At 47.0% G+C, this 26,932-nt stretch overlaps 1 protein-coding gene across 1 annotated transcript in view; it reads right to left on the bottom strand.

Moving 5' to 3' along the window:
* Window positions 1-26,932, bottom strand: part of CACNA1H (calcium voltage-gated channel subunit alpha1 H) — a 126,599-nt gene that overhangs the window by 25,568 nt on the left and 74,099 nt on the right. Inside the window, exons 11-25 of the mRNA XM_065645004.1 lie at window positions 25,499-25,650; window positions 24,326-24,511; window positions 23,596-23,713; window positions 22,449-22,604; window positions 18,276-18,366; window positions 15,910-16,118; window positions 13,819-14,253; window positions 13,027-13,127; window positions 12,508-12,631; window positions 12,299-12,367; window positions 12,006-12,190; window positions 9,718-9,844; window positions 9,068-9,193; window positions 8,257-8,346; window positions 7,184-7,397 (exon numbers count right to left, since the gene is read on the bottom strand). Coding sequence (XP_065501076.1) covers window positions 7,184-7,397; window positions 8,257-8,346; window positions 9,068-9,193; window positions 9,718-9,844; window positions 12,006-12,190; window positions 12,299-12,367; window positions 12,508-12,631; window positions 13,027-13,127; window positions 13,819-14,253; window positions 15,910-16,118; window positions 18,276-18,366; window positions 22,449-22,604; window positions 23,596-23,713; window positions 24,326-24,511; window positions 25,499-25,650 — 2,383 coding nt within the window. The remainder of the gene's footprint in view (window positions 1-7,183; window positions 7,398-8,256; window positions 8,347-9,067; window positions 9,194-9,717; window positions 9,845-12,005; window positions 12,191-12,298; window positions 12,368-12,507; window positions 12,632-13,026; window positions 13,128-13,818; window positions 14,254-15,909; window positions 16,119-18,275; window positions 18,367-22,448; window positions 22,605-23,595; window positions 23,714-24,325; window positions 24,512-25,498; window positions 25,651-26,932) is intronic.

Genomic DNA, 26,932 nt, shown 5'->3' with positions numbered 1-26,932 from the left:
AAGGAGAAAGAAAGGCAACGCAGTGAACGCAGGCCCTGCTGCATGGTGGGCAGCCGTCTCAACACGGCCTGAGGGTCATGTCTGGTACAAGCCCAGATTCAGCACGTGGGAGAACTGATTCAAGCAAGCCACAGGAAATGGCCAAACGCTTCTACCTAGAACCTTCGAGAACCAGAGTGGGGTTATCAGGCTGAGCCAAACCTCTTGTACCTGCAGGAGGGACCTCCACAGCTTTGACAACCAGGTCCATCTTAACCCCAAGTGCTCTCTGTCCTTACTGCTCTCTCTCAGGCTAGAGGACAACCTTTTCACTTAATGGGACCCTTGTCGCAAACCAGGAAGGGTGAGAAGCAGGATGGAAATGAGACCCAAAGCCATGAAAAAAGCTTCAAACCCAGCAAAGATTCAACTCTAGTTCCAAACGGCTGAGGGCAGGTCTCATCGGTCTGGACTCTGATGTGCATCTCTCCTAACCCTGCTGATGTCAGGCATGCTCCTCATAAGTTAGAGGTGAACATAACCTGAGCTCGGAGGCTTTTGGTGTATTCCAAAGGTCTAAAGAAAACGTAGCGATGCCCGTGGCAAAGAAGGACACATGCGTGAGGGTGAGCAGCACACAGGAGAGCATCAGCAGCAATGGAGCGGGGTGCTCAGCACTCGTCTCGACAAAGACTGTCAGCACAAGCTCCTCTGGAAATATAAGGACAAGGCTGCATCTCTAAAACCATTCAGGCTACGACCACGTGAATTTTATATCTCTGCCTCTGGTCATGACTCTTCCCTTCTCCTCTTTGAAATGGGGAAATTTCTGCACACGACCGAGTTCCTAGGGCTGTTCCAAGGAGAGTGTTTGGACACTGCCCCGAGACTGAGCTGTATTTACTGTGTGTGTCTCTCTTAAATTAGACTGTGACCACAAGATGGTTGTGGGCACTCAGAGGGAGTCGAATTATTTTCAAGCTTAAGAACTGTAAATATTCAAAGAGTGTACTTAAGGTCAAAGTCAGCATTACTGTAGATTTTGCAAATGGAAGAGACACGTTAGGTCATTCTAAGTCAGAGCAGGGTTCTTCTTAATAGAGAGGGATTTTTTTCAAATGTTTCAGCAAATTCAGCTCTAATTGCACGAGGAGCTGGAAAAAAGAAGGTACTTCACCTTAAAAATAAGGAGGAAAATAGGTTCGAAAGTACTCAGTGACCCTCTGAAATACATTTTCCGCTCCTCTCATCTTGCTAATATCTTTCAGATAAAGGGACTCTTGAATTTTTTTTTTTTGTAGTGCAACTGATGCCAGATTAGAGTCCAAAACCCTAAAATAAATCGGATGAAGGGAAACTGAATCTCCAGCTCTCTTTTAATTACTATTTTTTCTGGTAGTTAAAAGTGAAGTGAAGGCATTTGAAAAACATTTCCTCCTGACTGGGGTCATCTAGACTTTTTTTGTGCTAATGGGTGTGGAAAAACAAGATGAAAGCAAACACGATTGTTTTTAAATACATTTTTCTGTTGCTTTCATGTGTCTTAGTCCTACCAGTGATCTTGGACTGGTAGGGTTGTCTTTGCTACTGAGCTCAACTAATCTTCCGGTATGTCTAAAGAATAATAAAAACATTGCAGTATAATATTTATTTAAGTCTGCACAATGTGCTTTCATGTGTATTCAGGATTATGATATACTTTAAATTTTTTAAATGGAAATGTCTTCTTGGGAATGCAAAACCTCGGCTTGTTGGGAGGTCTGAGCATACCCCAAATAGTCAAACTTTATATTAAGGGACTATTTACTAATGACTAATGGTTGATTAATGGATCTCAGAAGAACATTAGCAGTGATGGGCAGTGTGTGGATACACTGGCAGCAGCACATAAGAAAAACAGGCTGTAGGTGACTGCAACTAGTGTTTGACCTGCCCAAATGCAGCCATTGATTTTTGTGTTTTATAAACTACCTATATAATTCTAAAGCATAATCACAAAAAGACATTTTCCACTGTAAAGCTGCTGAACAAAAAACCTCCCAGGCTGCCTGTCAGCAACAAAGCTCTCTCTTTCCATGGGCTGGATATACGAAGAGCAAGGAGGAACCACCTTTACTGTTAAAGTTGGGTCTGCTTTACTGTGTAAAAGTGTCTCGGAGCTCTGTGGCTGTACACTCTGTGTCCGTACACCCTGACAGTGCTCAGTGTTGGCTATGCCTGATCAGCTCGTTGCTCAGAAAACTTAGGATAGGTTTATCTTGACCCGGGATGCTCTCGGAAATGCCTTATTCATTTCAGATGCACTACATCCCTGAAGCCAGGTTAACAGATGAAAAAGAAACTTCTCCTGGGGGGAACACATACAAGGACAGTCTGGGATAAAGTCGACAGTGCTTCGAAACACATGCAACAACACGGTCATGCTCGGTGCAGTAACCCATGCAATGTCCATTAGAGGAGATACCGCTCATGCGAGGCTCGGGGCAGTGAGCAGGGGTGTGTGGAAGGACAGGCCAGCGGCTGCTCTCGGCGATGCCGGTGTTAGGCTGGGGTGACCTGTGAAGGCAGAGGGTTTGCAGCAGGGTGACAGCGACGAGACATCAGCCACACGGCTCCTCTGAGCCCCTCAAGCAGCAGGGGGGGCTGCGTTTCAGAGCCCCAAGGCTCCCAGCTCTGCTGGGTCACCATTCATTCCTGGTCCCTTTACAAACAGTTTTACTTCAGTCAACAGCACAGCAAGCGGCTCTGGCCTCCTTCCAGTTCACACACACATTTTTACACCTCTTAGTGAGAATATACGATGTTATTCTCCCCAGTTTGGGGCTAAGTGTTCACTGCACACACCTATTTCTACAGCTTGCTCAACCAGAGCCATGGAGTGTGAGAACAATGGACCATGGGGATGTGGGCACAGCAAACAGAGGAGATCTAGTGCATCGTTAATTACAGTAGGCAAAATGTAACCTGTGCCTGATTTCTCCAGGGAAATGGTTTCTGGGATGAGACTCTGATCAGCCAACTGGCAGAATGATATCAAACACAGCCAAGTATCCCTTCGGCTGCAGCTGACAGTTTGAATTGGTGGAAATGCAAGAGGGAAAGGAGAAACCATCAAACATGTGCAAAAGGAAAAACCACAGTCCTTTCTCGCCCTCACTTCTAGACGTTGGCTAATGCTTGAATGTCGCCTCTCTGAAGAGTATTTAAACTTCTTTGCTATGATTCTGCTGACATGAAAATTAATGAAGCACTGTCTCCCAGCTTAAAAGCATTTAGGTTGGCATTACAATCACTAGCTACAGCTTCTCCATTATTCTCCTCTGCACGAAACATTAGAAAGCCCTAATGGGTTTATATGCATGCTTGGCACAGAGTAGCTTGATACCTGCAGCTGCCTGGAAAAATAAGCAAGATGGTTTGATAATTCCCTAGTTGGAAATACTAAACACTCAGATATGCAGCGCCTAAAATTTTAGTTACAGCTCAAATGTTTCTGCTGGATACAGAGATGGTTGTGGCATTGAGAAGATGGACTCATTTAAATACCACTGAGTGCTGCCCATGATTGCTCACCCCTAGGGAGAAAGGCAGCTCCGCTGGGTCTTACAACAAAATTCCTTCTGCAATGTCCAGACGCTCAGCTCTGTACTGGGAAATGCCTCAGAGCAATGCAGCCATGGCCACACTGTCATCCAGAGCAGAAATCAGGAGAAAGAATTTGCATTTCCTCAGCTTTTGGGGTCTTCCCAGGGACCAGTGACTCGGTGACGCTATCAAAAGGCACTTTGTGCTCCCCAGCTCGGGCCTCCCTGGGGCTGTGTCAGGCATTTCCAGCTTTTGGCACAGGGTCACCCAGACCCCGCTCGCAGCCTTTGAAGCCCAGGGTACCGCCTGCGTTTGACCCGACACCGCGCTCTGCTCGGCGGGCCAGCGGCTGCTGGAGTCACAGCACATACGGGCGGGTTGGATTCGGCCCCGTATCCTGAGTGCAGAGGAGATCAAACTGATCCGTGTGGTTTTAATCAAAAACTTTAATCTGGGGAGGCTGGTTTCAGTCTGTGTCTTCTGAGAACCTCATTAAAAGGTTAGGAGCTGCAGGATTATTAAATTACGCTACACTTATTTACATAGTAGATATAGCGGATGGAGGTAGTGACCGTGTCAGAGATGTGGGCTGAAGGGGACCTTCCTGCCAGGCTCCTGAAAGGCCAGAAAAGTACCCCGAAAACAAACACGTGATGATTCCCCATCCCACCTGCACAGGGCCCGATGAAGGAGCTGTGTCCTGCTGCAGGGCTGTCCCCTCCGCGGAGCAAACCCTCTGCCAGGCTCATAGCTTTGCACACAGGGTCCAAATCCCGGACCCAGCCTGCAGAGCCTGGGATTCGTCCCAGGGCCAGCACAGTGGGACCGTCCAGGCACAGATAAGCTGAGGCTTAACCTAGTTCCAGGCCTGAGCCCAAACCTACGATGGCTCAATGGTGCATTTCTGTGTGTGCAGGTACCTACAGGTGCCCAAAAACCTCAATACACAGAAACACGGGGTTGCTACACACAGAGGACATTACAGACAGGAGACAGGACACAAAGACAAGGTGCCAGGCAGACAGGGCGAGTCCAGATGGACAGGTGTTGCTCAGATAGTACACCTGTTAGCTACGCTGGATTTTACTCTTGTTAACAGCCCTAATTCTTCCTCCCCATCACTGTGCAGCATCCTGTGCCTGCATGTGCACAGAGACACTCCCCCCTGGAGACTCTGCCACGCACGGCACCAACCACATCTCATATCTTTCTGAGTCTGCCACGTTTTTTCACCAAATACATCATCTTCTAAATTACCCAGGAGATGAAAACTCCTCCCACTTAAATTAAAAATATCCGTTAAAATGTAAATAGTAATCTTCCAAAATTTGTATCAGATATTCAATTTTACCTTGTTAACAACTCAGATTTGGATGCCAAGCTGTCCATGCTCAACAAAGGCAGGTAGGAGACCTCAGAGCAGACGATCTGGGGTAACCTCCTCAAGCTCAGCACACGGCCAAATGTTTAGCCTCTGCGTTGCTATATTGGACTTGATCGGCTTCCAGCAAGCTGTCCTCCTCCCTGCGCGCTCTCGGTGAAATGTTACAACCCACACCTGTGCAACGCTTGAGTCTGCGGTCTGAAATATCTCCTTGACTCTATCCTTCCAGATAGCTGGATAAAGAGGGGTGATGTAACTTCGACAAGGACTGGCTCTTTTTGGTGTCTAAGCAGCAAGCCACGGACAGGCTTGTAATAAGACTTACTTACTAATCAGGAACATCAGCTGGCTGTGGCTAAGTTATCCCTCCTTACCTGTGCCCCAGTCTATTTTGTCTAAGGATGCTTAATGTTCTTTGTAAATAAGCTTTTTTTTTTTTTTTTTTTGCTTATGAACTTTGAGTTTATCTGAATGTCTACTTGGATCAGCACATTGGGGTAGAAATACTGCGCAAGCAGGAGGACTCTTGAGAGCCCAACACTGGTTTTTCTCTTATTGTGCTGGAAATGCTGCCTTCAGGATTTCTACTTCTAATCCTAGCTGGAGCCTCAAACTCAAAAACCACGATGGGAAAAGGGAAATGCACTTGAACTCTTCTAAATCTCTGAAGAGATTCAACATCTGTTTGCAGCTGACTAGTTTGATCTTGACTTCATTTTAACCCCGCTACTAAACTCAGAACTAGCTAAAGTGAAATGGGCTTGGCCTTCGCTGTAGTGTCATGTCAGTCTGTCATTAAGACCCTGTGGAGACCATGGTGCAGATATTTAGTGCTGAGGTCTCCCACAGCTTTAATAAAGACCACAAGAGCAGGACAGGAGCTGTGAGGGACGCAGCTGCCTGCCTTCTGACTCAAGCGTGGATGGATGGAGGAAATCAGTTGGGGTTTCTACTAGCAAAGCCTTCGACTGCTGTGTCCTTAGAGCCAGGGAAAAGACTACGCAATCTAACTGCAGTTTTCCCAGCTGAAAATGGATACCTATGGCTTGATGTCTGGGAGACAGCTAGCCATTTGTCACAATGAGATATTAGGTCCTTGCAGGAGATTACAGAGGGCGGCACAGCGCAAGGCAAAGAGCCGCAGGGCTGCAAGCAGGGCCAGAAGCACTGAAGCCTTATGCCTGACTAAGCTCATCCTTGCTCACAGTGGCCAAGCCATGTTCCCTCACTTGCTTCTCAAAATGCTTAGCACCATCTAATGCAGGCCATCCCTGTTCACTCAAACCGGCTGGGAGGTTGGGGTGGCCGTTTTCCTGGCAGTTTCCCTGGGAATACCCACCAGATGCTACGGGCAGCTTGTCCCTGCCAAGGAGCTGGGGAGGTGAGAATTAATACATGAGATCCCCTGGGAAGTTTTGGGTCAGGAAAGGAGCACGAGCTCAGGTGTTTCTCTGGGCTGGTTGATAGTCCCTACTAAATCCAACTAAGAAGCAGATTTCTGCTGAAGGCGTTCTTTTGCACCCTAGTGGCCCTGCATCTGGCCAGTATTTCCATGTAGACCGTTTGCAAGGACAAACTGAGTCCCAGCACATTGCTCAGCACCGAAGGGCTCCCCCGGCCTGATGGGGCCAGCATCTCTTGTAATGGACATCTCCCAGAGAAGAACTGCTCTGGACAGCCCCATTTTGGGGCTCCCTTCCTCTCCCCAGGGCCTTCAGTTTGTTCATGCCCTTCATGCAGCATGTCTGTGGCATGCGGGGCCATGCGCTAGGACTCTAAAAAGCATCGCAACTATTTTGCCTACGAAAAGAATTAATAAATCAAACCACCACCGTCATCAGATGCAAGCAGCACATTAAGCCACAGGGCTACCCTGGGGACTGGCCTTCACGCACCCGGTAACCAGTGCAGCTGTTTACTCACTGCATCCCTCGGTCACACCGCAAGCTCCTGCTCGGTGCTTGGGACACGTTTGCTTTGCAGAGCACGATAGAGGCCTCTGCTCGGAGGAGGATCTTCTCCCCAGCCAAGTAAACAGGTAATGCTTTACACCAGGCTTGTAGAGGACAATTCCAGGGTGTTGGCAACCCAAGACTTAAGGTACCGCCAAAGAGGTAACGAAGCAAAACAACCTCTTGAATCCCATGGAAACAAAACCGAAGGAAAAAACGAAAGTCTTGCTTTGGGAGCAGGCAGGGCTCAGAAAGATTTTGGTTTGTAACGCAGTCTACCGACCAGACAGGTATATCTCCTTACTCCTGCGCTTTTTCTCCAAGCGTCTCAGGCGCTTCTCCTCCCGACGCCGGGCCTCCTCTGCCTCCTGGTGCTGCCGGCACTTGTGGAAGTTCTCCACCACCACCCCGACAAACATGTTGAGCACGAAGAAGCTGACGATGAGCAGGAAGGAGATGAAGTAGAGAAGCATCCACGGGTTATGGTTCTGGATGGGCTGGTGGGGTGGAGAATTAAAAAAACAAGAGAGTAGAGAAGCGGCACAGACAAAATGTGTGTAAGTCAGGATATTGGGCTCTCTGTAGCAACAGGACAGCACAGTACACTTTTGTGGGGAGGATGAGAGGGCTGTGATGAGTTAGGAGTTTTTTCCCAAAACAGTTTCCTCTCATTCACTTTCTCACCAACTAGAATTTTACTTTTGTTGTAAACCCCATCCTAGCCTCTGTAAATTGGTTTAGAGGATTTAATTATTTTGGCATTTATTTCATACAGCTTGAGATAAATCTCAGTGGATGCGCATCATCCCACCTGCGAGATCATTTTAGTTAAAGATAGGCTCCAGATTATTAAGTTTTTTGAGATGTGGGCTCATGCTTAATGTTTCTCGGTTGTTATGAGATCTCTAGAAGCAGAGGAAAATTAAGCACAAAGTGTTACTGTAGCTACGATGGGGCACTACTCATCTAAGACTCTTGACTTTCCTTTGCAAATGTCACATAACATGCAAACTTAACAATGTCTCTTTTGCAACATTCCTGGTTGTTTCCCATCTCACGTGAGTTTGCTCTTGTCATGCTTTCCATGAAGCCGCAGTGCAATGGCACGTGTGGCCCTCCTCAGGTACCATCACTCTAATTGAAAAGTCCATCATCAGTGCCTGTTTGCGTACTACATGGGGTGCAGCCACTGTAAAAGCTACTCACTGGAGCACGGAAAACCCTGGCAGCCCAATGGGTAGTCAGGACCTCGAGAAGGTCCTATAGCTCTGCTCCTTCCTGGACTTTAAAAACATCTGAGTCACCCAGGCGTGAGGCTTCTGAGAGCAACACATCTGGACTCTGCAGCACATTTACCTGTTGGTCAATGCCCACGGCATCCAAACCATCGTACATGATGTTCACCCAGCCATCTTTGGAGGAGAGGACGAACAAGGACATGAGGGCCTATGAGAAAACAAACAAACAAATAATCAGAAAAGACCGATCTTGCATTTTAGTCTCCAGAAAAGAAACTAACAACAGACAATGCTCAGCAAAACCAGCCTACAGCTGATAACACATCATCTGGCCTAGAGCTGGTGGAGAAATGCAACATATTGTGGCTTGTTTTTACCTATTTCCGTATCTGGCTTGAAAGTGAGCAAACTACGGTTGTTAATGGTCCTTTTCCTTCAAATATAGGCTGACTTTTGCTCAGACACATCAGTCTTTCTGGTCTCCAAAGCACGATTAAAACTCAATATGCCAGGCTGGCCCAATGTCCTGGGGTTTTAAAAAGCAATAATATATCCCAGCTCCTACTATGGGCTGTCCTGCTTTCCAGCCAGTATAAAGCACCTTATTTTTTTTCATTTGCAAACATAACAGCTACAAGTCAAGACACTAAAAGTGACAGTTGAGGTCTATACATGAGGGACTGCAAGCAAAGCCAGTGGCTTTAAGACAACACTCTCCTACAAAGAAGGAATTCTGTAACCTTAGGAAGTCTGGCTGCAAGATATCAAGAGATGACCTGAGCCATTTTGACCTACTTCTGATAGAAGGATGCCTACATTGTTTTTGGAAACTTCCTATGATGGAGGTTCTGCACCCTCCTCAAGGAATACATTTGAAGTGCTCATCCACTAGAAACCGGTACAGAAAATCCCTGTGATGAGGACTTTACCTGTCCCAAATTGTCAAAATTGTACTTCCGCCGAACCCATCTGTAGCGTGCGTTAGTGCAGTCAGTCTTGGTAGTGATGTTTTTTACATCGGGACCATCACAGTAGTAGAACTTGCCTTTAAAAAGCTGTATTTGAAAAGCAACAAAAAAAAGAAACAGAAAAGGAAGCAGCTTTGAAAAGTCTGGCCCCTGATTAATCTTTCTTTCCCCTTGTAGAGTTGTTTGCCAAGTTCAAATTCCTTTCTCTCCAGCTCAGATACTTGTCTTAACACACGTGGCATGAAACTTTAGGCCCTGAGACATCGTTGTGTATCCCCCCAGCCACAGAAGCAAGGTGATCCTGCAGGCCTGCCCGGTCTTGTTGGGAAGATGACAACCTCTCCTCTGAGGAAGAGATATTCTATACATCCCAGCACACAAAGCTGGGAGGGATCTAGGGAATTAGTCTTTTCCTTCCCCATCCCTCGGGCAGGCTTGGCTGGTGCTGAGTTGTTTGTCACCCCGGCTCTTCTTTCCCAACACCTAACTGAATTCTTCCTTTGGAGAGATTTCAGCTCATTACTTCCAACTTAGCCCCAGGTGGTGAGAAAAGACAACTTCTGTTTTGCAGCAGTGACTTACAGGTGGCCGTGGTAAGGGAAATACTCTACCTGGACCCCTAAAATCCCAAATATAATGAAGAAAGCACAGCAGATGAGAACAATATTCCCAATAGGCCTCAAGGAGGAGATCAAGGTTTCTACCACCAGCTTCAGTCCTGGAGCTCTGCTGATGACTCTGGAAAAAATGGCAAAACAACAAAACTTTTAATTTTTATGCATGTCCTGTTATCACAGTTGCTTTTCCTCGTCTGCTTGGGCCGCAGCAAAGCTAACACAACCCTCCCCTACGTGCGGGCAGAGTTCAGAAACCATTAGTGACTTAGGTGGAAAACCAGAACATTCACAGTCCCATTAGATGGAACTGAAGAGTGTGAGACGCCCTGTCAGCAGAGTGTTGGGCAATTGCTTACCTGTAACAGCAAAGAGGGAATAGTCTCTATGGGCGGAATATCACAGAGGTTCCCACAACAGGGTTATTAACAAACTCAGATCCCCTCTGCGGTCTCTCTGACCCAAGCGGAGGGGCACACACCAGGCAGGAGCCTCTTTCCTACACATCCCGTGTAAAAGCTGCACAGTGGTACTAGAGAGTGCATCATCCTCCTCCTCCAGCCATAACCGCTCACCTGCCCCACTGGCCTGAGCCCTGTGCCAACTTTTCAAACCAAGTAATTTCAATTTCTTTCCTAATTAGTTCCCGCACTGACTCTTAGCTAACAGGAACTTGTGATCAACAGCTCCACAGCCAAAGGGTCACCCCACTAAAGAGCAGCTCGCTGGCTGGGAGAGGCCAGGCATGCTCTGAGCACGGCCTGAAGCAGCTCCTGGGTACTGCAGAGAACAAGTATTTTCCTTTCCTGTACGAGTGCCCGGAGAACGGTTCTCCCATGTGCGTATGCAAAATGTCTTTGCACACCTAAGTGTAACTAGCCCAAGCAAGCTTTTCTGGGAATGTGGGTGTTTTGACTGAAGAACATCAAAGCTTTTTTTAGGAGTGGTCTGTAGACGGGAGAAGGTACGAGTCCTTGTAGGCAGCTTGAGCTTGCACGGCTAACGATGCTTTCATGGCTGCCAAACACAGAGAAAGAGGAGATTTGTATGCTGCAGGGACAAAGAATTTCAACAAGGTCTTGTTTGGCAGCAAATAACGCGGAAGGCTGAACCGCACCTATCAAGTGTTAGGAACAGTCCCTGGAGTAACCCTAGAAGAAGCTGTGATAAATGAAGCTGTCGTGAGAGGTGATGAATTCCTCTCTATTAATAGGATCTGGCCTAGTTATTCTCCAAGACCAATTCTCTTTCTTCCCCTTACATTTACTTATGAATCGCCTATGCCCCGATTTCAGTTCCTAGACAGGTGTGTTAGGTTCCCCAAGGTGCCACCAGGCCAAGGCTTGTCCAGAGTGACCCCGAGTGGCTCCTGGTGACCCAGCACTGCAAGAGGACCCTGATGCCACCAGGAGAACAGAGCACGGGAGCACGAGAGGAGACAGAAACACTGACACAGTTACGTGTCGCTAAGGAAATACAGAGCAGCAGACAAATAGCTGTTGTTCTTGTCGTCATAAGCCCAAACAAGATTGCCTTTTCCTATTATTCTCACAAGCAAGCAGCTTTTCATCAGAAAGCCTACAGGTCTCAGAAGGCGCCGATCTTATTTCCCCTGAAATTTCATGAAAAAAGGCTTGTACTTCTTGCCAAGCAGGATGGAAATAGGAGCCATGAGCTGATAAAAATCCCCCAAGCATTAGCACTCTTTATTATAGCATAATCGTAAACAAAAACACAAGTTCTCTTCATTCCTTTTCTCAAATACGTAAAGTGTCTCCCCTTCCTCTTCCCAGCTGAGAGCTAAATTGTTTTGCAGTAATATTAGATATGCGGGCACGGGAGAGCAGGTATAGATGCTGCAGCTTATCAAATTATTGTCAGCACCTGTTCAGTTGCAAATTTTCTCCCAGCCAACGCGACCTCTTGGGTTGGGAATTACTGGGGGGTTGTGCAGTTTAACAAGGAGCCAGACAGATTTGTAAAACGGTGATAAAAATGCAGCGTGGAGGAGGCATTCACTGCACTAACTGCCTGAGAACGGTAACACCTCTCACTCCAAACTCCATCTGCTCTTTTCCATGCTGGAGAAGATGAATTATATAATAACTAATTTAACTGTTTTCAAACAGTTTCACTAGATAAGAGCTCCCCAAAGATGATTCCACCCATACTGTTTTTCAGCTCTTTGTGTTATTGAGCAAGACCTTGATGGATCATGGGCATTTTTTCAAACTTTCTGATCTATCAACACAAAGAAAACTCAGCCACCCTCTTGGTGATCGTACCGGAGAGGTCTCAAGGTCCGCAGAAGTCTCAAAACGCGAAGGACACCCAGGATCTTAGCTCCGCCTGCCGATGCCATGGAGACAATAATGTCAATGATAGATACAAAGACCAGGACTCCATCCAGGACATTCCAGCTGCTCTGCAGGTAGGTGTTCTCCCCAGAGAAAAAGCCAAGAGCTACCACCTACAGCCAGGAGAAGAGAGACATTTAATCTTCACCTGGATCACAACTATGTCATGTTCTGGTCTTTGCCAGGACTCACTAAGGGCCATGGGATGAAGATGTAATTACCTTAACCATCATTTCAGCCACAAAGATTGCAGTGAAGATGTAATTAGAAACACTTAGGAATATCCTTTCCTGTAAAACACAGAACAACAAAAAGAGGCAAGTTATTTAAAGACATTAGAAAACAAACATGTTTCATCTTGCAGGGTCTCGCCCTGACAAGACTAAGAGCTGGATGCTGGATCAAGGAAGAAAATGACTCAGGTACTCACCGTGCTGTGTGGGTCTATGTCTGGTCGCTCCAGTGCTATAGTGATGCAGTTGAGAAATATGAAGACCAGCACCACGTGATCAAACATTTTGTGAGCAATGACCTTCTGGCACGTCACTCGGAACCTGAAGAAATGGCGGGGAGAAGAATATCCTTCAGATACTTGGGTCAGCAAGAGACTCCCACCCGAATGGCAGGTCCTAGAAAACCTTCAGCAGCATCATCCCAGGTGATGAGCGAGTCTCTCCACAAGCTTCAGCCGTTAAAATCAATGCAGTACACAAGTTCTAATAACAGCTATTATTAATGCTGGTTAAACCACACTTGTTGGACAGGCATGGAGCGAACCATGCAACATTTCTGCCCACATGCAACACAAAAAGTCACCTAAAAATCAGGGATTTCTAGAACGGTGCTTCTGCATCAGAGAGGGATGTTTCTCGAGGGAAGGCTAGCTAGAAATGTAGGATTCCATTACCACAAAAATCTGGTGGGCTGGCATTTCACCGGGATTTCTTACCGATTCTGCGGGGAAAACAAGTAGAGGGACCAGTCTTCATGAGTCTTGCACCACTGTGGTTTGTAGGGCTCCAGGACTTTACGAATCCGGTAGCAGTAACTCTAGACAGAAAAGAAAAAACACCTTTTCTTCCTCTTTTATTTTCCTGCCTCTTCAACTTTCACAGTCCTTTTGTGAAAGGGGGCAGTACCTGGCATTTCATAGTGCCTGTAGGCGGTCGTGGCTTTTGGGACAGAGCTGTGGCAGGAACTGTCACACCGTCCAACAAAACGGGGAGGAAAGGGGTGCAAGAACAGGGCTGTTGTACAGTGAGATAGGGACGTAACAAAGCAAGACTTCTAGGCTGGCACCATTTTGAGATCCAAAGTTGTGTCAAAAACTCAAGCAACCAAAAAGTTAAGTAGAAAACACTCTTTCTAGGCTTTCAAGCCTAGATGCCAAACAGCTCTTGTTGAGCAAAGACACCAGCTAGCTGTTGTGCCCACAGCTCATTTCTGGAGGCATCCTGGGCCAGTGGGACAACCTCTACCAGTCCAAAAATTAGGCAAACGCATGTACAACCCCTTGCAGTTTGAACTTGTAAGAAACCACCGCAATGTAAGAGCCCAACTCATTAGCTGAAAAAAACCAACCTTCTTAGGAAGTGGAGGCCCTTTCCTTGGATCAGGATTCATGTTGTTTACACCAGCCATTCGGCAGTAACACATTATTTCCAAGCTGCATTTTTAATCAGCCTCCTTGGAGTGGTAAAGCCACTTAACGCGCGACCACCCAATTTCCCCCTCAACTCACATCCTCCATGTCATCCTCGTAGTCCACGGCATCCTCTTTGTGGCCATCGACACGCAGGAAGAACTCGCTGGGGACGTGAACCATCTTGCCGTTGCAGTCCTGGTACTCGGCGGGCAGAACGGCCACGGGGCTGATGCTGAGCGAGTGGTGCATGGTGGGCAACTGGAGCAGCTCGGGCAAGTCCAGGCTGCTGCGGTAGTCCAGGGACTCTGCCCGGCGGTGCAGCGAGGGCCTACTGACTGTGCTAGACTTGGCATCATCCGAGTCATCGTCTGTGCTGCCTTTCCCCTCCCCAGAGAGCAAGGACTCTCGTTCTCCCGACTGGTTCTTCTTCTTGAGGCTCGGGGCTCTGCCCAGGCTATTCCAGCTCGAGCGTCGGCTTCCCCAGTTGCTGCTGGTGCCCCAGTTGGCGCAAGGGGAACTGCGGAGGCTGGACTGAGAGAGAAGAACGACATTTGAGGGTTTGTTTGCAGGAGGAAGCCAAAGGATATGGCATTTTGCCCAGATTAGAAGAGCCTTCTCGTTGCAAGTCACGTCTTCCCCTTCCGGCTTTCCTCACTGCTCTGATTTCATCCCACCAGTGCCTTGAGCTGGGAGCCAAGCACCCAGCTGAACCCACACTGAAGGAACTCCTTGAGCTACACCTGTGCATCAACTACCAATCCTCTGTCCTGCACGACTTCCTACTGTCCTAAAACATGAATTGCGCATAAAAACTGAACCCAAGGACACTACTGCCAAAGTGGCATTTACTTTCCTCACGTTGAAGTGGTTTGAGCCCACAACCTCCCTGGCTTCCAAAGCGGGTCTGGCATCCGCGTCACCCGAGTGTCTGCTGGAAGTTGTGCCCCCGTTTGCATGACGTTCTCTTCAATTCGCTGCATAAGCAAATGGAATGAATGTTTCTCTTACAGTAAATTTCTGGCACTGAGCAGTGTGTCAGTGCACTTTGGCTGGCAGGTAGTTGCCAGGAAGGCAATTAAGGTCAGAGCAGAAAAGCTAGAAGAACTCCTTTTCCCTCCGTGGCTTCCTCCCAGCACAAAATGGGGCAAACCGCTTTCCTCCTCCTTCTCAGTGTTGGCCAGCTCTGCTCTGACTGCTTCATCTTCCTTTGGCTGGTGGCACTAATGTGCTCTCAGACAAAGGATTCAAACCATGAACAACCCTCTCCAGCAACTCACAATCCCATGAAACCCCAAGGCAAACAACAGTCATGTCTATTTTCTTTTCAAAAGCATTACCTTGACTAAGCAGCTTACCAAAGGGGATAGTGGCTCTGTCTCTGTGTGAAGTGCCTTCACGGTCCGCTGCCTTGATTTGAACATGATATTGCAGCTACAGAGCCGAAGAATGGGACAGATAGGCAGCAGCAGAAATCCACTTTGTCTATTAACTCTGCTGCCTCTGTTTTCACAGAGCTGCCCTCCTGCTTTCCCGTCGCAGGCAAAATGCAATCAGCTGCCACATCTCTGCTCCAGGAGCTGTGCCTGGCGGCAATGGGTCAGCTCATACCTCCTCCCTTCCTCTGCTTCCCTTCCAATGGGGCTGCTGGACTGGAGCTGCAGCTCAGCTGCTGTGTTGGTGAGGACAAATGCTTCATTTCCCTTGACACAAAGTGGATTCAAGATGCAACCCTAAAACGCCGCAGGGGGAAACAGGCCTCATGCTCACAGGAACACTTTAGAGCTTCTCCAAGGCACCACAAAATGGCCAGTGTGGTTTGCAAAAGATGCCTCCTCCTCCTTAGAGGTTTGCTGGAATTGCTGCATGAACTTACAGCTTGCCTCAGGTTGCATCTCTCTGGTGAGGTGGCTTGGCATAGAATTCCAATCAGATACTAGGCAGGAAAACACTGAATGCCAGTACATCCCTGTCTCCCCTCTTCATATACTCACTGTCCTTGACTGTTACCTTGTCACTGTCCTGCCCCAGCATTGCGCACTCATTCATTTCTCCCTCCTGACTCTGTTCTCCTCCTGCCTTTCCACATACTTCTCACATCTATTGCCCTCCTTTTCCTTTTCCGCACACACACATCTCTCATCTGTGCCGCTTGCAAGCACTTGAGAGTTTTTAGCAACAGGAACCTACCAAGGACTTCTGATCGCAGCTCAAGGGGTCTAGCGAAGCGTTACTCCCTCTCCTCGAGTCCACAAAAGTGTGCACTGAATCCATGTGCGGGGAACACTTTGGCGTGGGCATTGGCGTGGCGGCGGTGCGCATGATGATGGGCGGTGGCATGCTGCCCCTGCCCTCCAGGTGTCCGTTTGGGGTGACCGTGAGCGAGTACATCTTCATCTCTGCAGAGAAGGGGAGAGAGAACACGAGGTGAACGCTCAGCTACACAAATCACCCTTCAAAACGGACATTGCTCCTTGGGCCTTCTAGGAACTCCGCCAAACGGAGACGAAACGTTGTGGGCAATAAGATCATCCCCACCACATTGAAAGGTGTAAGGCAAATGTCACAACATTTTAAGAGGCCTTCAGCCCTGCATGGACTTGGAACCCATTGCCCTCCAAAAGGAGCTTCTTTTGCTCACTGTTTCTTGGGATTTAGAGTGGAGTTACAGTTTTGCGGGGCTGGGAGAGAGTTTCCAGGGAAAGGACATTGTGGACTGTCTAAAGTCACCCTGGGAAATTAACCTCTTCTCCTTGTCATACAGTCTTGCACAGAGATTTTTATGCAGTTCTGATGTGCTCCAGGTTCCTACAGGGGGAAGGCACTAAGCAAACATCAATTTTTGTCTTCAGTCATCTGTTCAGGGGACAGGAAATGGAAGCTGCTTTTACACATCCACCCATCTAGAAGAATAAACCTCCTGTAACAGGAAATCTAATGGCACATTGCTGTGGTAATTGCAGAAAGCATCTATTTTAGCTGGATGGCAAGTTCGGACCGCAAAAACCATATTCACACTGAAGACAAACCAGACATAACACTACCAGCCCTATGAAGTGCTGTAATACTCAAAACCAAAAGCCTAATTTCAAACACAAAACTAAAGCTGAACTAGCTCCTGTCTTATCTGGCTCAGTCAGTTTTAGTTTAATAACTGCAGAACCAGTCTTAAGGAGGGGGAAGGATGGGAGCATCTGCGAGCAGCAGCAAACAAGTACAAGTCTGCAGTGAGAAATCCAAGCGAGTGCATTACCCCTCCTATTTTTCTTCCCCTGGCTGCTTTTGTAATGCAGTGTGCTTTCACTGTATCATCTGTTTAGTTGCTGGCTTGGGCACAAATACCTGATGTGCACCACAGAAGTCCACAGGAACACTGCCATTCACTTTGAGAGGTGGAAGATCCAGCTCAAAATTTGCTAATCTGCAATACACGTTCCTCTTGCCAGTGTATCTGTTTACAGACCAGCGGCATTATAACAGAATCGTTAACGTCCTTAAGCTGTTTAGTCACCGCTTGGCACCTATGAGGCTTATGGAGACACACAATTACTCACGGACTTTGACTGATGGCAATTTCAGCCCTGTTTTCTATTCCTGTATTACATAAGAAGAGGTGACAACATTTCTTTCACCTAGAACTCTCTTCTCCTTTGAAGTGGCTTGGCAAATAGTTGGTGCAAAGCTGGTGCACAGTTGATGCTGTGGGTTCCTTGCCAACTATTTGCAACGGGCATTCATTTAATCACTTGGCGTTTGAAATTTGTTGCTTTATCCACAGACTAAGCAGCTCCATCACCTTGCTGTGATCCAGCTCTGTCTCAGCTTCCCCAACAAATCCCTTCTGCCGCTTCCTTAGCTGAATTCCATCTGCTCACCACAATCAATATCATTTCCTTAGCTGAAATGAATCCTGGTTTAGAAGCATGTAAACTAATCCTAACAAGAGCGCAAGCTGAAAATCAAAGTATAGAGGAACTCAACTGGCTCCTGTTTACCATTGGTTACTCACTCCATTAAAATATATGATCCCTCCCTGTCCCCTATCCGGCTGCAAACTCTACAGAGTGAAGACTGTCACCTATTATTCCATGTTTCTAGTACACTACTACAATGTGGCCTTACCTCAAATCAATTGCCAGGCCCTCCTGTAACACAAATGAACACCAACATTTCCATCAATCAAACCTCACCTAAATGCATTTGTGTGAGAAACCAAAAAGAACAGATGAGCGCATGATTGATTCGAAAAGCTGCCGAGAAGTAGCGTGAGAATATTGCTGTCAGCAAACCATTCTGTGGTAATCATACAGAAGAAATGATGAGAAGTATCTAAATATTCTACTGCAGTTTAAATTAGAAAAGCATCTGTTTAAAGGAAATATCAACGCTCGTTTAGCTTTCCCAACATTTTTTGCATAGCTGCTCTGTTAACATAGCTATCGGGTTAACTGCCAAGTAAAATGGATTCTTCCCCCATAAGTTTATATGAAAAGATGACTGTGGAAGTAGAGCTGTAGCTCTCAGATTCCCAGGAAAATCTAGAGATAAAACCCTACCTGTTGCTTGGAGGTCTTTTAGCTTCTCAAAATCATCATCGAAGTTGGCAGATGTCTTGTCCTCATCTGTGTCTGACCTATTGGCATCACCCTGCAGAGAGGAGAAGGATAATTAGCAGACCAGATTCATTTAAACTTTAGCACAAAGGCCATTTGGATTACTTAGCGGCTCAGAGATACCTCAGCTCCCCATGGTTAGTTTGAGTGTGGCCCCAAGAACGAGGAGGGCAGGATGGCCAGCTCCCTCTGACACTGCCCTGGGTAGGTCCATCTTCCTTGTTTCGATTCATTTTCATACTTGGACAGAAAGGATGATCTTGTAATGTCATTGTGTTTCCTACACTGCACCCAGCCTCCCCAAACAGGGTATTCCAGGGGAGAGCACAAAAGTGCCGCTGTAATCGGAGGAGTGACTAAGACAAATCGGCACCGTGGGGTTCCATATTTGCACTCTCCATGATCCCAGCTGAAAACACTCAGGTTTTAATGTCAAAGGATGTCAAAGGGTTTTTTCTTTATTTGGCAGCACTGTAAATTTGACTTAGATCTGAAAACCCAGCCCTGATTTGCTTTCTTCATGCTGGCTGGTAATCGAGATTGTGTTGGGAAATCTCTTGGCAGCATCGAAGCTGAGGCAGAAGAAACGAGGCCAGTTTGCCTGGCAGCAAAGCATCATCTCAGGACAGAGAACAGCCAACCGCCCTCAGACTGGCTTTCCTCCTGGAAGTCCAGTTATTTTTTTTTTTTGCCTTTCATACATATCTGCCTCTGCTACCAAAAATGAGCAGCCTAAATAATGCACAAGCCTGGGAGAGAAGAGCTTTTGTCAGGTTCTCCTCTGCTGGGGGAGGTCGACACAGAGGAGATGCCAGCAGGCTGTCGGCATGACACTGGCTTGATCCATCAGGACTGCAGAAAAGCTGTGCAAATTGATAGCAAATGGTTGGATTAAAGCAGCTGATCCCAAAAAATCAGGAGCGCAGTTCCTTAACCGATGTCTGAACGAATCGCCGTGGTTTCTAGAGACATGGTGCTGAAGTGGCACTGAGCTTAATTTGCTCTGTGATGTATTGCAGCCAAACAGACAGGATGACTGAGAGCCTTAAGCTCCCTTATTCATCTTCTCTACTTTTGGAGCAGAAGCACTAATGCAGAGTAGATGAAAGATTTGCATAATTTTGGAAGGTTTTCCAGAACAGCTCTGGGGTAGATTGCAAAATGACATGGGACCAATGTAAGCACAAATATGCAATTATGACCCTGTTCGAAGCCTGGCTGCTTGTTGTCCTATGCACAAATATACTAAAAATGGTTTCGGGGCCACTTAAGCCTCTTGTCTTCTAGGGATACTCCTGCCAAACTTGCTCCACAGGCAGATCAGAAACTGAGATCAAGCTGAGACTATGTACTGTGATTCACAGCACAATTTTTAGTGTTTTTGCTGAAACACTGCTGATGGTTTGGAGCTTAGAGCAGCTCTAACGTGCACCCTCTTAGCTGCACAAGTCTCCCAGGAGTCTCTCTCCATCAAAGTAAAAGAAATAACTGTGGAGAGGGAGGAGAAGTGGACCTCAGTGTCTTCCACAACTGCTAAGAGCATCCCCCTGTAAGAGAGCAAATTCCAAGAGGTCAAAACAAGAATTTCTGCCATATTCCCAACGTACCAACAGAGCCAGGGATGCAAAGGAAAACCCAGCTCCACTGATACTTCTTCCTGGGAGTTGTCCAAGGAGACTGTAAACATCTTTGGTTTACAAACACAGCTAAGTTATGCATTTATAAGAGCAAGACTTGAATCGAGCCCTGGTAGCTGAAATACAGCCTTGAGAAGGGTTTTCTGCAACACAGCTAACACCTCACTGTGAGACAACTGACAAGCCCATAGGCTTAATGTCAGCATTAGTAATAAATGGAAGTGGAGAGCAAAAAGTGCCCTGCAAATGTCACACCCGTGGCTGTCGGCCTTTTCTGAGGCAGCGCTGGCTGAATAATACAAGCTTTGAAAACTACTCCTTACACACATGTAAATCGAGGAGCCATTAAACCTGAGCAAGAAAACAAGAGCCGTTTGGCCAGGTCTGTCATCAGAGTATTGCATGAGGCTGCGCATTTCTGGCTTTACATTAACAGGTGATTCAACATCCAAAAGGGCAGGTAAGGAACAGGATCTGTACTGTACAAAGATACCTGCAAGCTGCCAGGTTGCAGAGTGGAGAAAACTTTCTTCTGCCTTAAAGCAATGAGGAACAAAGGATGCAAACTGTTGTACGAGGGCCCTTTGTGCCTGAATGCAGGATTGCTTGAGCAGGAGCAGCTTCCAGTTAGTTGAGTCACACATGCTGGTTATCGTCCGTTTGGATTTCCCTGGCATTGTGTCCTCTTTTTCCACCCAGATTTGCTGGTTGGTGGAATCTGAGGATATCTGACACATCTGGCCACTGAATAACTTGGGGCTGCCGTATGGCCAACTGAACTGGTTGCTTCTGCATTAGTTCAGGAAAATCTACAACTTTAGCACAGACTTTAGTCTGCTAAAGCCTGTGTCATTTTCTAGCAGAATTGGGTTCCAGCACAGACACTCTGAATACGGCTAAAGCTCTCCTAGAAGAAAACCCCTCTGGGCTGGAAGATAGAGGCTACTGCAAGCCTGTAGAAATACCGGCAAACCCTTTGCTTTGGTCTTATTAGGTTAGTGGCTAAAATGTCCAAATCCATCTGTGACAGCTTGCACTAGAACAGGAGTATGGCAAAGGCGCTACAGTATCCAGAGCAAAGCCAGGAGATGCTGAGATCAGTAACACTGAGAAAAAGACAGGAATTCGGCAACAAACAGTGTCAGCATGAGCTCCGGTCACTGACACATGGAATGTAGGCTCGTTCTTGGAAAAAGACCTTCTTGCGCTTCTTGGTCAGCTGTGCAGGATCTTCAGGGCCTGGACCACATTGTACAAGGCACCAAGATGCCCATTAAAGCAGTGCGGAGCTGTGAGGTTGGGAAGCCACGAGCTGGACAACTTGTCTTCTCTGCGGGTGCAGGTGACACTCACCACCCTCAGTATCCATGAAAGAGCCTTGAGTGACGTAGATCACGATTGTCTTTTTCCAAACTGGGGCTTGCATCCTGTTGTTTCAATTAATTTTCCTCTGCTAGTGCTGCGATGAAGCTAGGAGGGATGTTTTAATAATGAATCTATGCAGACATCCTTGAAAGACATAAATGTGGCTGTGCTGGCTTGAGAGAAGGGAATTTTTAGTCCATAAATATTTCAGTTATATTCCATGGTCAGTGAAGGTTCATCTAAGTGTGATCTGAACATGGCAAAGGAGAGCACGATAACCATTTCTGGGGAAAAAAATGAAAAGCGGAAAAAAAAGCCCTATAAAAAGAATTCCTTTCTCCTCTTTCCCTTGGGAGTTAAGGTAATGAAAACTGAAGCCATTATCTCATTTTCCTTCTGGGTCTGTGCATCTCTGAGTCAATCCAGCACTAAGCAAACCTTCCCTTCTTGATGGTTGCAGAAATAAAAAAGTAATAATTAAAAAATCCCAAAGCATGATGCTAGCCCTTTCGATACCACTATTCTTAGCTTTAACTGGGACTGGATGATTTTTGGTAACTCTCAAAAATTATACCCATTTGCACCAGGACTTTGAAAAAAATCTTTTTAGTTTTTATATGTCCTACATATCTCAAAATTTAACATTTGTAACCTTGCAAGACAGCTTTTGAACAGCTGTGCTAGTACTCTCAAATAACTCACAAGAGACTGAATCACAAAGAAAGGCCGGGACTGAGAGCCAGCTCACATCTGACCTGGTCCCCGCGACCAGAACTGGCTGGATGCGTTGAAGACCTGAGGTCCACCACAAAGAAACACAAAACGCAGGACATATGGGAGATTTGGTGAGTTAAATTAATCCTCAATTATTTCTTCCAGGTCACACAACAGACCCTGCAGAAGATCAATCCAAGTGCTGGTCTCCCAAGCCCCATGCCAAGTCCAGGGGGCCTTATTTGCAAAGGTAGATTTTCAAGAGCTTCACATGCCCAAGCCAGCTCGTCTACACCCCTGAACTTTAAATTCAGGGCTGCTCGCATGGCTCGATGTTTGCACTGACACGGATTCAACCCTGCACGTGCTTCTCAGCCCTCCCTCTGCTCAGCTCTCTTACCTCTGCCTGGAAGCCTTCGACCAGAATGGCAACAAGAAGATTGAAGAGCACGTAATTGCCGAAGGTCATCAGGGCCACAAAGTAGAGTGCTGCCCATGAGGACGTAGATGCCATCCCGTTGTACAGGACCACGTTCCAGTCCTCTTGAGTGAGGATCTGCAGAGACGTGAAAGGGAAAACTCTCTAATTATTCCACTCCTCTCACGCACAGTAGCCGCAAATACGGGCTTATCCATTTCTTCCTCTCTTTTTGACCTTTTCTGAGCACAGTCATTAGCAGGTCTCATGAGAAGAGACCACAAAACATTCCTTTATTTAGATGTCTGCATGCGAGAGCTCTCTCCTGGCCAAACCTCCCGCTCTCAAGGCAGATCTGGCACAACGGTGCCCACAGAGATGACCAGTTCAGATCCTAGATATGGTAACACGAAAGATGCACTGATACGAGTCCCGTTATTTGGTGGCGGAATTGCCTCCTTTGATAACCATCAGAAGATAACAGACCTGAGGCCAGAGCTGTTCTCTCCTTTCGGGCTGCTCTTTATAATGCATCTGGAGCTGAAGGAAAGGGTAGGGGACGTGATATTTGATGACATAAATGACATTGGGTGGCTCAGGAAACTCAGGGAAGCAAAGTGGTTTCCGTTAGGTAAAAGCACTGACAAGCTGGGCTAAAAAAAATGCATCTTTGCAAAGTTTTCCTGCAAGGATCCTTCCTCAGGGATTCCCACTCTTCTGGGTTTCCTGGAGTTCAAAAAGCCTGGGGCCTAAGAGAAATGGATGACAGATTCGTGCTCCACATTAGTTCACACTTAAAATGAAAATGGCCTCTAACCCTCCTAAAAAAAAAGGTAGCTTTGGGGATAGGAATGCAGTCAGCTGCACTGAGTCACACCACTCACACAGAGATGGTTTTTAGTGGATTGCTTCTCTGTTAGGGCTTATAGAGACCAGCTAACTCAGGAACATGATCATTTTGCCCTAATAACTCTACAGTGCCATTTCAGTCCAAATTTGACACTTACTGAAAGAAGGGTGGGGTTTTTTGTTTCGTTTTTTGTTGTTGTTGTTGTTGGTGGTTTTTTTTAGCTGAAATAACTTGTCTAGGTGGTCTACATTAAAAGCTCTCAGAGGATCCAAAGCTTACCTGAAATACGGTCACAATGGCCCAAAGTAAAGAATCAAAATTCTTTCGGTCTGGAACTGTGTCTCCCGTATCAGTTTTCAGGCTGAACTTGCATCCAAAAAGATGCATGCCGAGAATGCTGGAGTGGGAAAAAGGGAGTTGGAAGAAATACATTATTGTGTGAAATATGGTTGCAGGGAGGACCGCAGTGATTTTTGGGACGCTTCCCCCCTTCCAGTGTTTGGTGTGCCAGTGGTGTGTCCCAGGAAGAGGGGCTCTGCTCCACCACTGACATGATCACTGAGCAAACTGCCATTTGGTTCTCCTGTGTCACATTTCATTACAGTTGTCTACACTACGTCAAATCAGGGACCTCCTCTGTCTAGAAAATGACAAACCGTGCTGCCAAAACAGGCAGAAGTCTTAGAGTCTCTACAACCTCCACCTCAAACATAACCCTGGTAGAGTCAGTTACTGACAGGTTCCTGAGACACGGCTAAACGAGCCTCCCAGGAACTCCAGAGCAATCGTTGCCTGTTTGTGTACTTCATTAATCTACGGAATTACAGTAGTTCATGAAAAATAGAGATCAAAAAGAGGTAAATAGCCTGTTGAGTGTCTGCTTGCCAGTCTATTGTGAGCACTTCTATCATGTAGGTAGCCTAGCAAATGCAGCGTATCGTTATTCTAATCTACATATTACTTAAGCAAGCTGGACAATTAATCAAAGAAGAGCTGCAGCCTCTGGTACCTGAAGATAAAGATGAAGAGCATGAGCAACATGCAGAAGGTGGCTACGTTGTCCATTGTCTTCATCAGGACCACCAGCTGGCGACGGAGGGCCGGCATGAAACGCACCAGTTTCAGCACCCGGAGCAGCCGAAAAGTTCGTAGGACAGAGAGGCCTCCGTCCGACTGGCCGATGATCTCCCAGACACTGCGGGAACAGCAGAACGGCTACAAACAACAGCCCTGAGCAGGCCGGTTTCTTACAGGATATCACACCATTGAAGCCCTAAAGGGGTCGTTTATTCGTTGCTACCTCCTTGCTTCTGAAAAACACCTTCGCTTCCCAGTTGTGCAGACGCACATGCTCGTGCACAACCTATATCCTTCATAGCTGGTTTCTTGATTCTTTAATTCCCTCGCTTTCTGTGGCTCTTCACACCACAGCCTGTCTCCTGCTAGTCTGCATCACTACGATCGGCCACAAGGCTTGCCACAAAATGTGGATCGTAATTTTGCTAATATCCAGTGGGATTTACATTTGTTAGGGTAGGCCGGTGTGATCAGGCCACAGACTGGCCTTTGTTCTGGGTCTCTGTTGCTCCTCACTTCTCTGAATCAAAGTGATGGGCCAACTGAAGTCAAGAGCACTCTCCTGGTTTACACCTTCTGTGCCTCCCTGAACTTCTCTGCCCCAAACTACTGATCGAGGGGTGACCAGCACTGCTGGAAAGAATCCCAGCACAGGGGCGTGCTGCACGAGCTTCTCATCCACAGGCCGTGACATCCCCAGTTTAGGCTGGGACAGTGATCCCCTGGGAGAGGACAGCAGAACTGTGCCCTCTTCTGCTTGCCCTACCCTGGCCTGAGTTACGTGTTAATTTGGGAGAGGGAGGACACGCTGCTGGGACACGGACACCCCCAGCACTCCTTTCCCAGGACCAGCCACTCCGCGCTTCAGTGGAAAACTGGCTGCAGTGCCAGCTGTGTGGCGTAAATAGACTTTGTTCTCCATCTGCCAGGTCCATTTGCTTTGGACAGCCCTTCTAACGACAGGAATCTAAAAGGCCAGCATAATTATAGCACATCATAGCCAGAGATCCCTGGATTAACACGTCATTCCTATACCCCATCCCGCTCCCCAGCTGGTCTGAGCCCTCGGCAGAAAAGCCACAGTAGAGAAAGAACTGGCAGTGACCTGATGACAACTATGATCCCATCAAAGATGTTGTACGGGTTCTTGATGTAGCCAAAGAGGCCAAAGGCAAGGAGTTTCAGGAGCATCTCCAGGGCAAACATGCTTGTGAAGACGATGTTACTGATCTCCAAGGCGTTGGTCAGCTCGTCCGGCTACGGGGCAAAAAAGCAACATGGTCAAACAGAGGGAATGGCTAAAATGCAGATACGTTCCTGCCGCTCTGGGATTTGTGCTAATGATGCACAGGTGCTACATCTTCCTGTGTTCCTTCCGGAGAGCCATGGAGGCAGGTAAGTGTCTGAGGGGAACAGCAGACAAGCCTCATGGACACTCCCCGTGAGTCCTACTGGAAACACAGAATCCCAGCCCATTTCTGGAGCGGTCGCAGAACAACTGTGCCGAATACATGGGCCCAAAAAACTAAAGCTATGCAAAGGAGAGGGCTTGTTCACTGGTGGCCAGGTGAGTGGCTATTATGGTTTGTAAGGCTTCTATTTGGACTGGCATTGGTCAGGCTGTTTTTATCACACCAACCCCAGCAGAGCTTTACGGATACTGTTATATCCATAGCAGGATCCCTGTCAATACGGCACAGCTCTATTCATATATAAACAAAGCACTTTTCTTGCAGGCATCTCTTAAGAGAATTAGGAAAACAAATACCCATAAATGTCAGTAGGATCAATAGTTTTATTTACCTTGAGATCTCCATTTGGAAACTGTCCCCAAAAATCCCCAGGATCATTTTTCCTTCTGAAGTCCTAGTTAATAATATACAGCAGATTTTGTTAAAATGACAGGATGGCCCTGAGTGTCAGGATTCCCTCCAGGATCAGCATGGGCTTCTCTGAGTGTGCAAGACTTCATGCAGCTTAAATCCAAGAACCGGTTTTTCCATTCCCCTCCTTTATCACCAGCACCAAATCACCCTGGGCTACAACCCTGCTTTTCAGACAGAGCCTCAGATGTTCCTTTCCTGGGAAGCGCAGCAACGTCTGCCCGGTGCCCACGCTCCAAACCGTGGCACAGCAGGGACAGATGCAAAAGGTGCGATGCGGTTTGCTCACTTATTACTACTCCTTCAAACAGCACCAGGCTCCGCAATGTGCATTTCTAATGCTCAATGCCTGCTCCTTTGCAAAAGAAAATGAGTCTTTTTCATTTCCTCACTGTAACAATATTGTCTAGAAAAAGGTGTTATTTTCATATCTGACTCATCTCCTGACTGATAATAGCTTCCTTTATTCCCCATCCGTCATTGGACACCATGTTAAAAGTTGGCAGTTTCTTGGGGATGTTGTTGCATTATTTGAGGATCCGAAGGGAGAAGATCATTGTAATGCTGTGGCACAGCCACATTGAACTCCACACTCTGCAAACCGAATCCTTGGCAATTGAAGGTGAAAGAGTTAACCTGAATGCATGAAGGGCCCA

Source organism: Caloenas nicobarica, chromosome 14 (assembly GCF_036013445.1).
Source record: "Caloenas nicobarica isolate bCalNic1 chromosome 14, bCalNic1.hap1, whole genome shotgun sequence".
NCBI lineage: Eukaryota > Metazoa > Chordata > Aves > Columbiformes > Columbidae > Caloenas > Caloenas nicobarica.
Note: the sequence above shows the minus strand (reverse complement) of the source record. Positions and strands in the feature narration are given on the sequence as shown.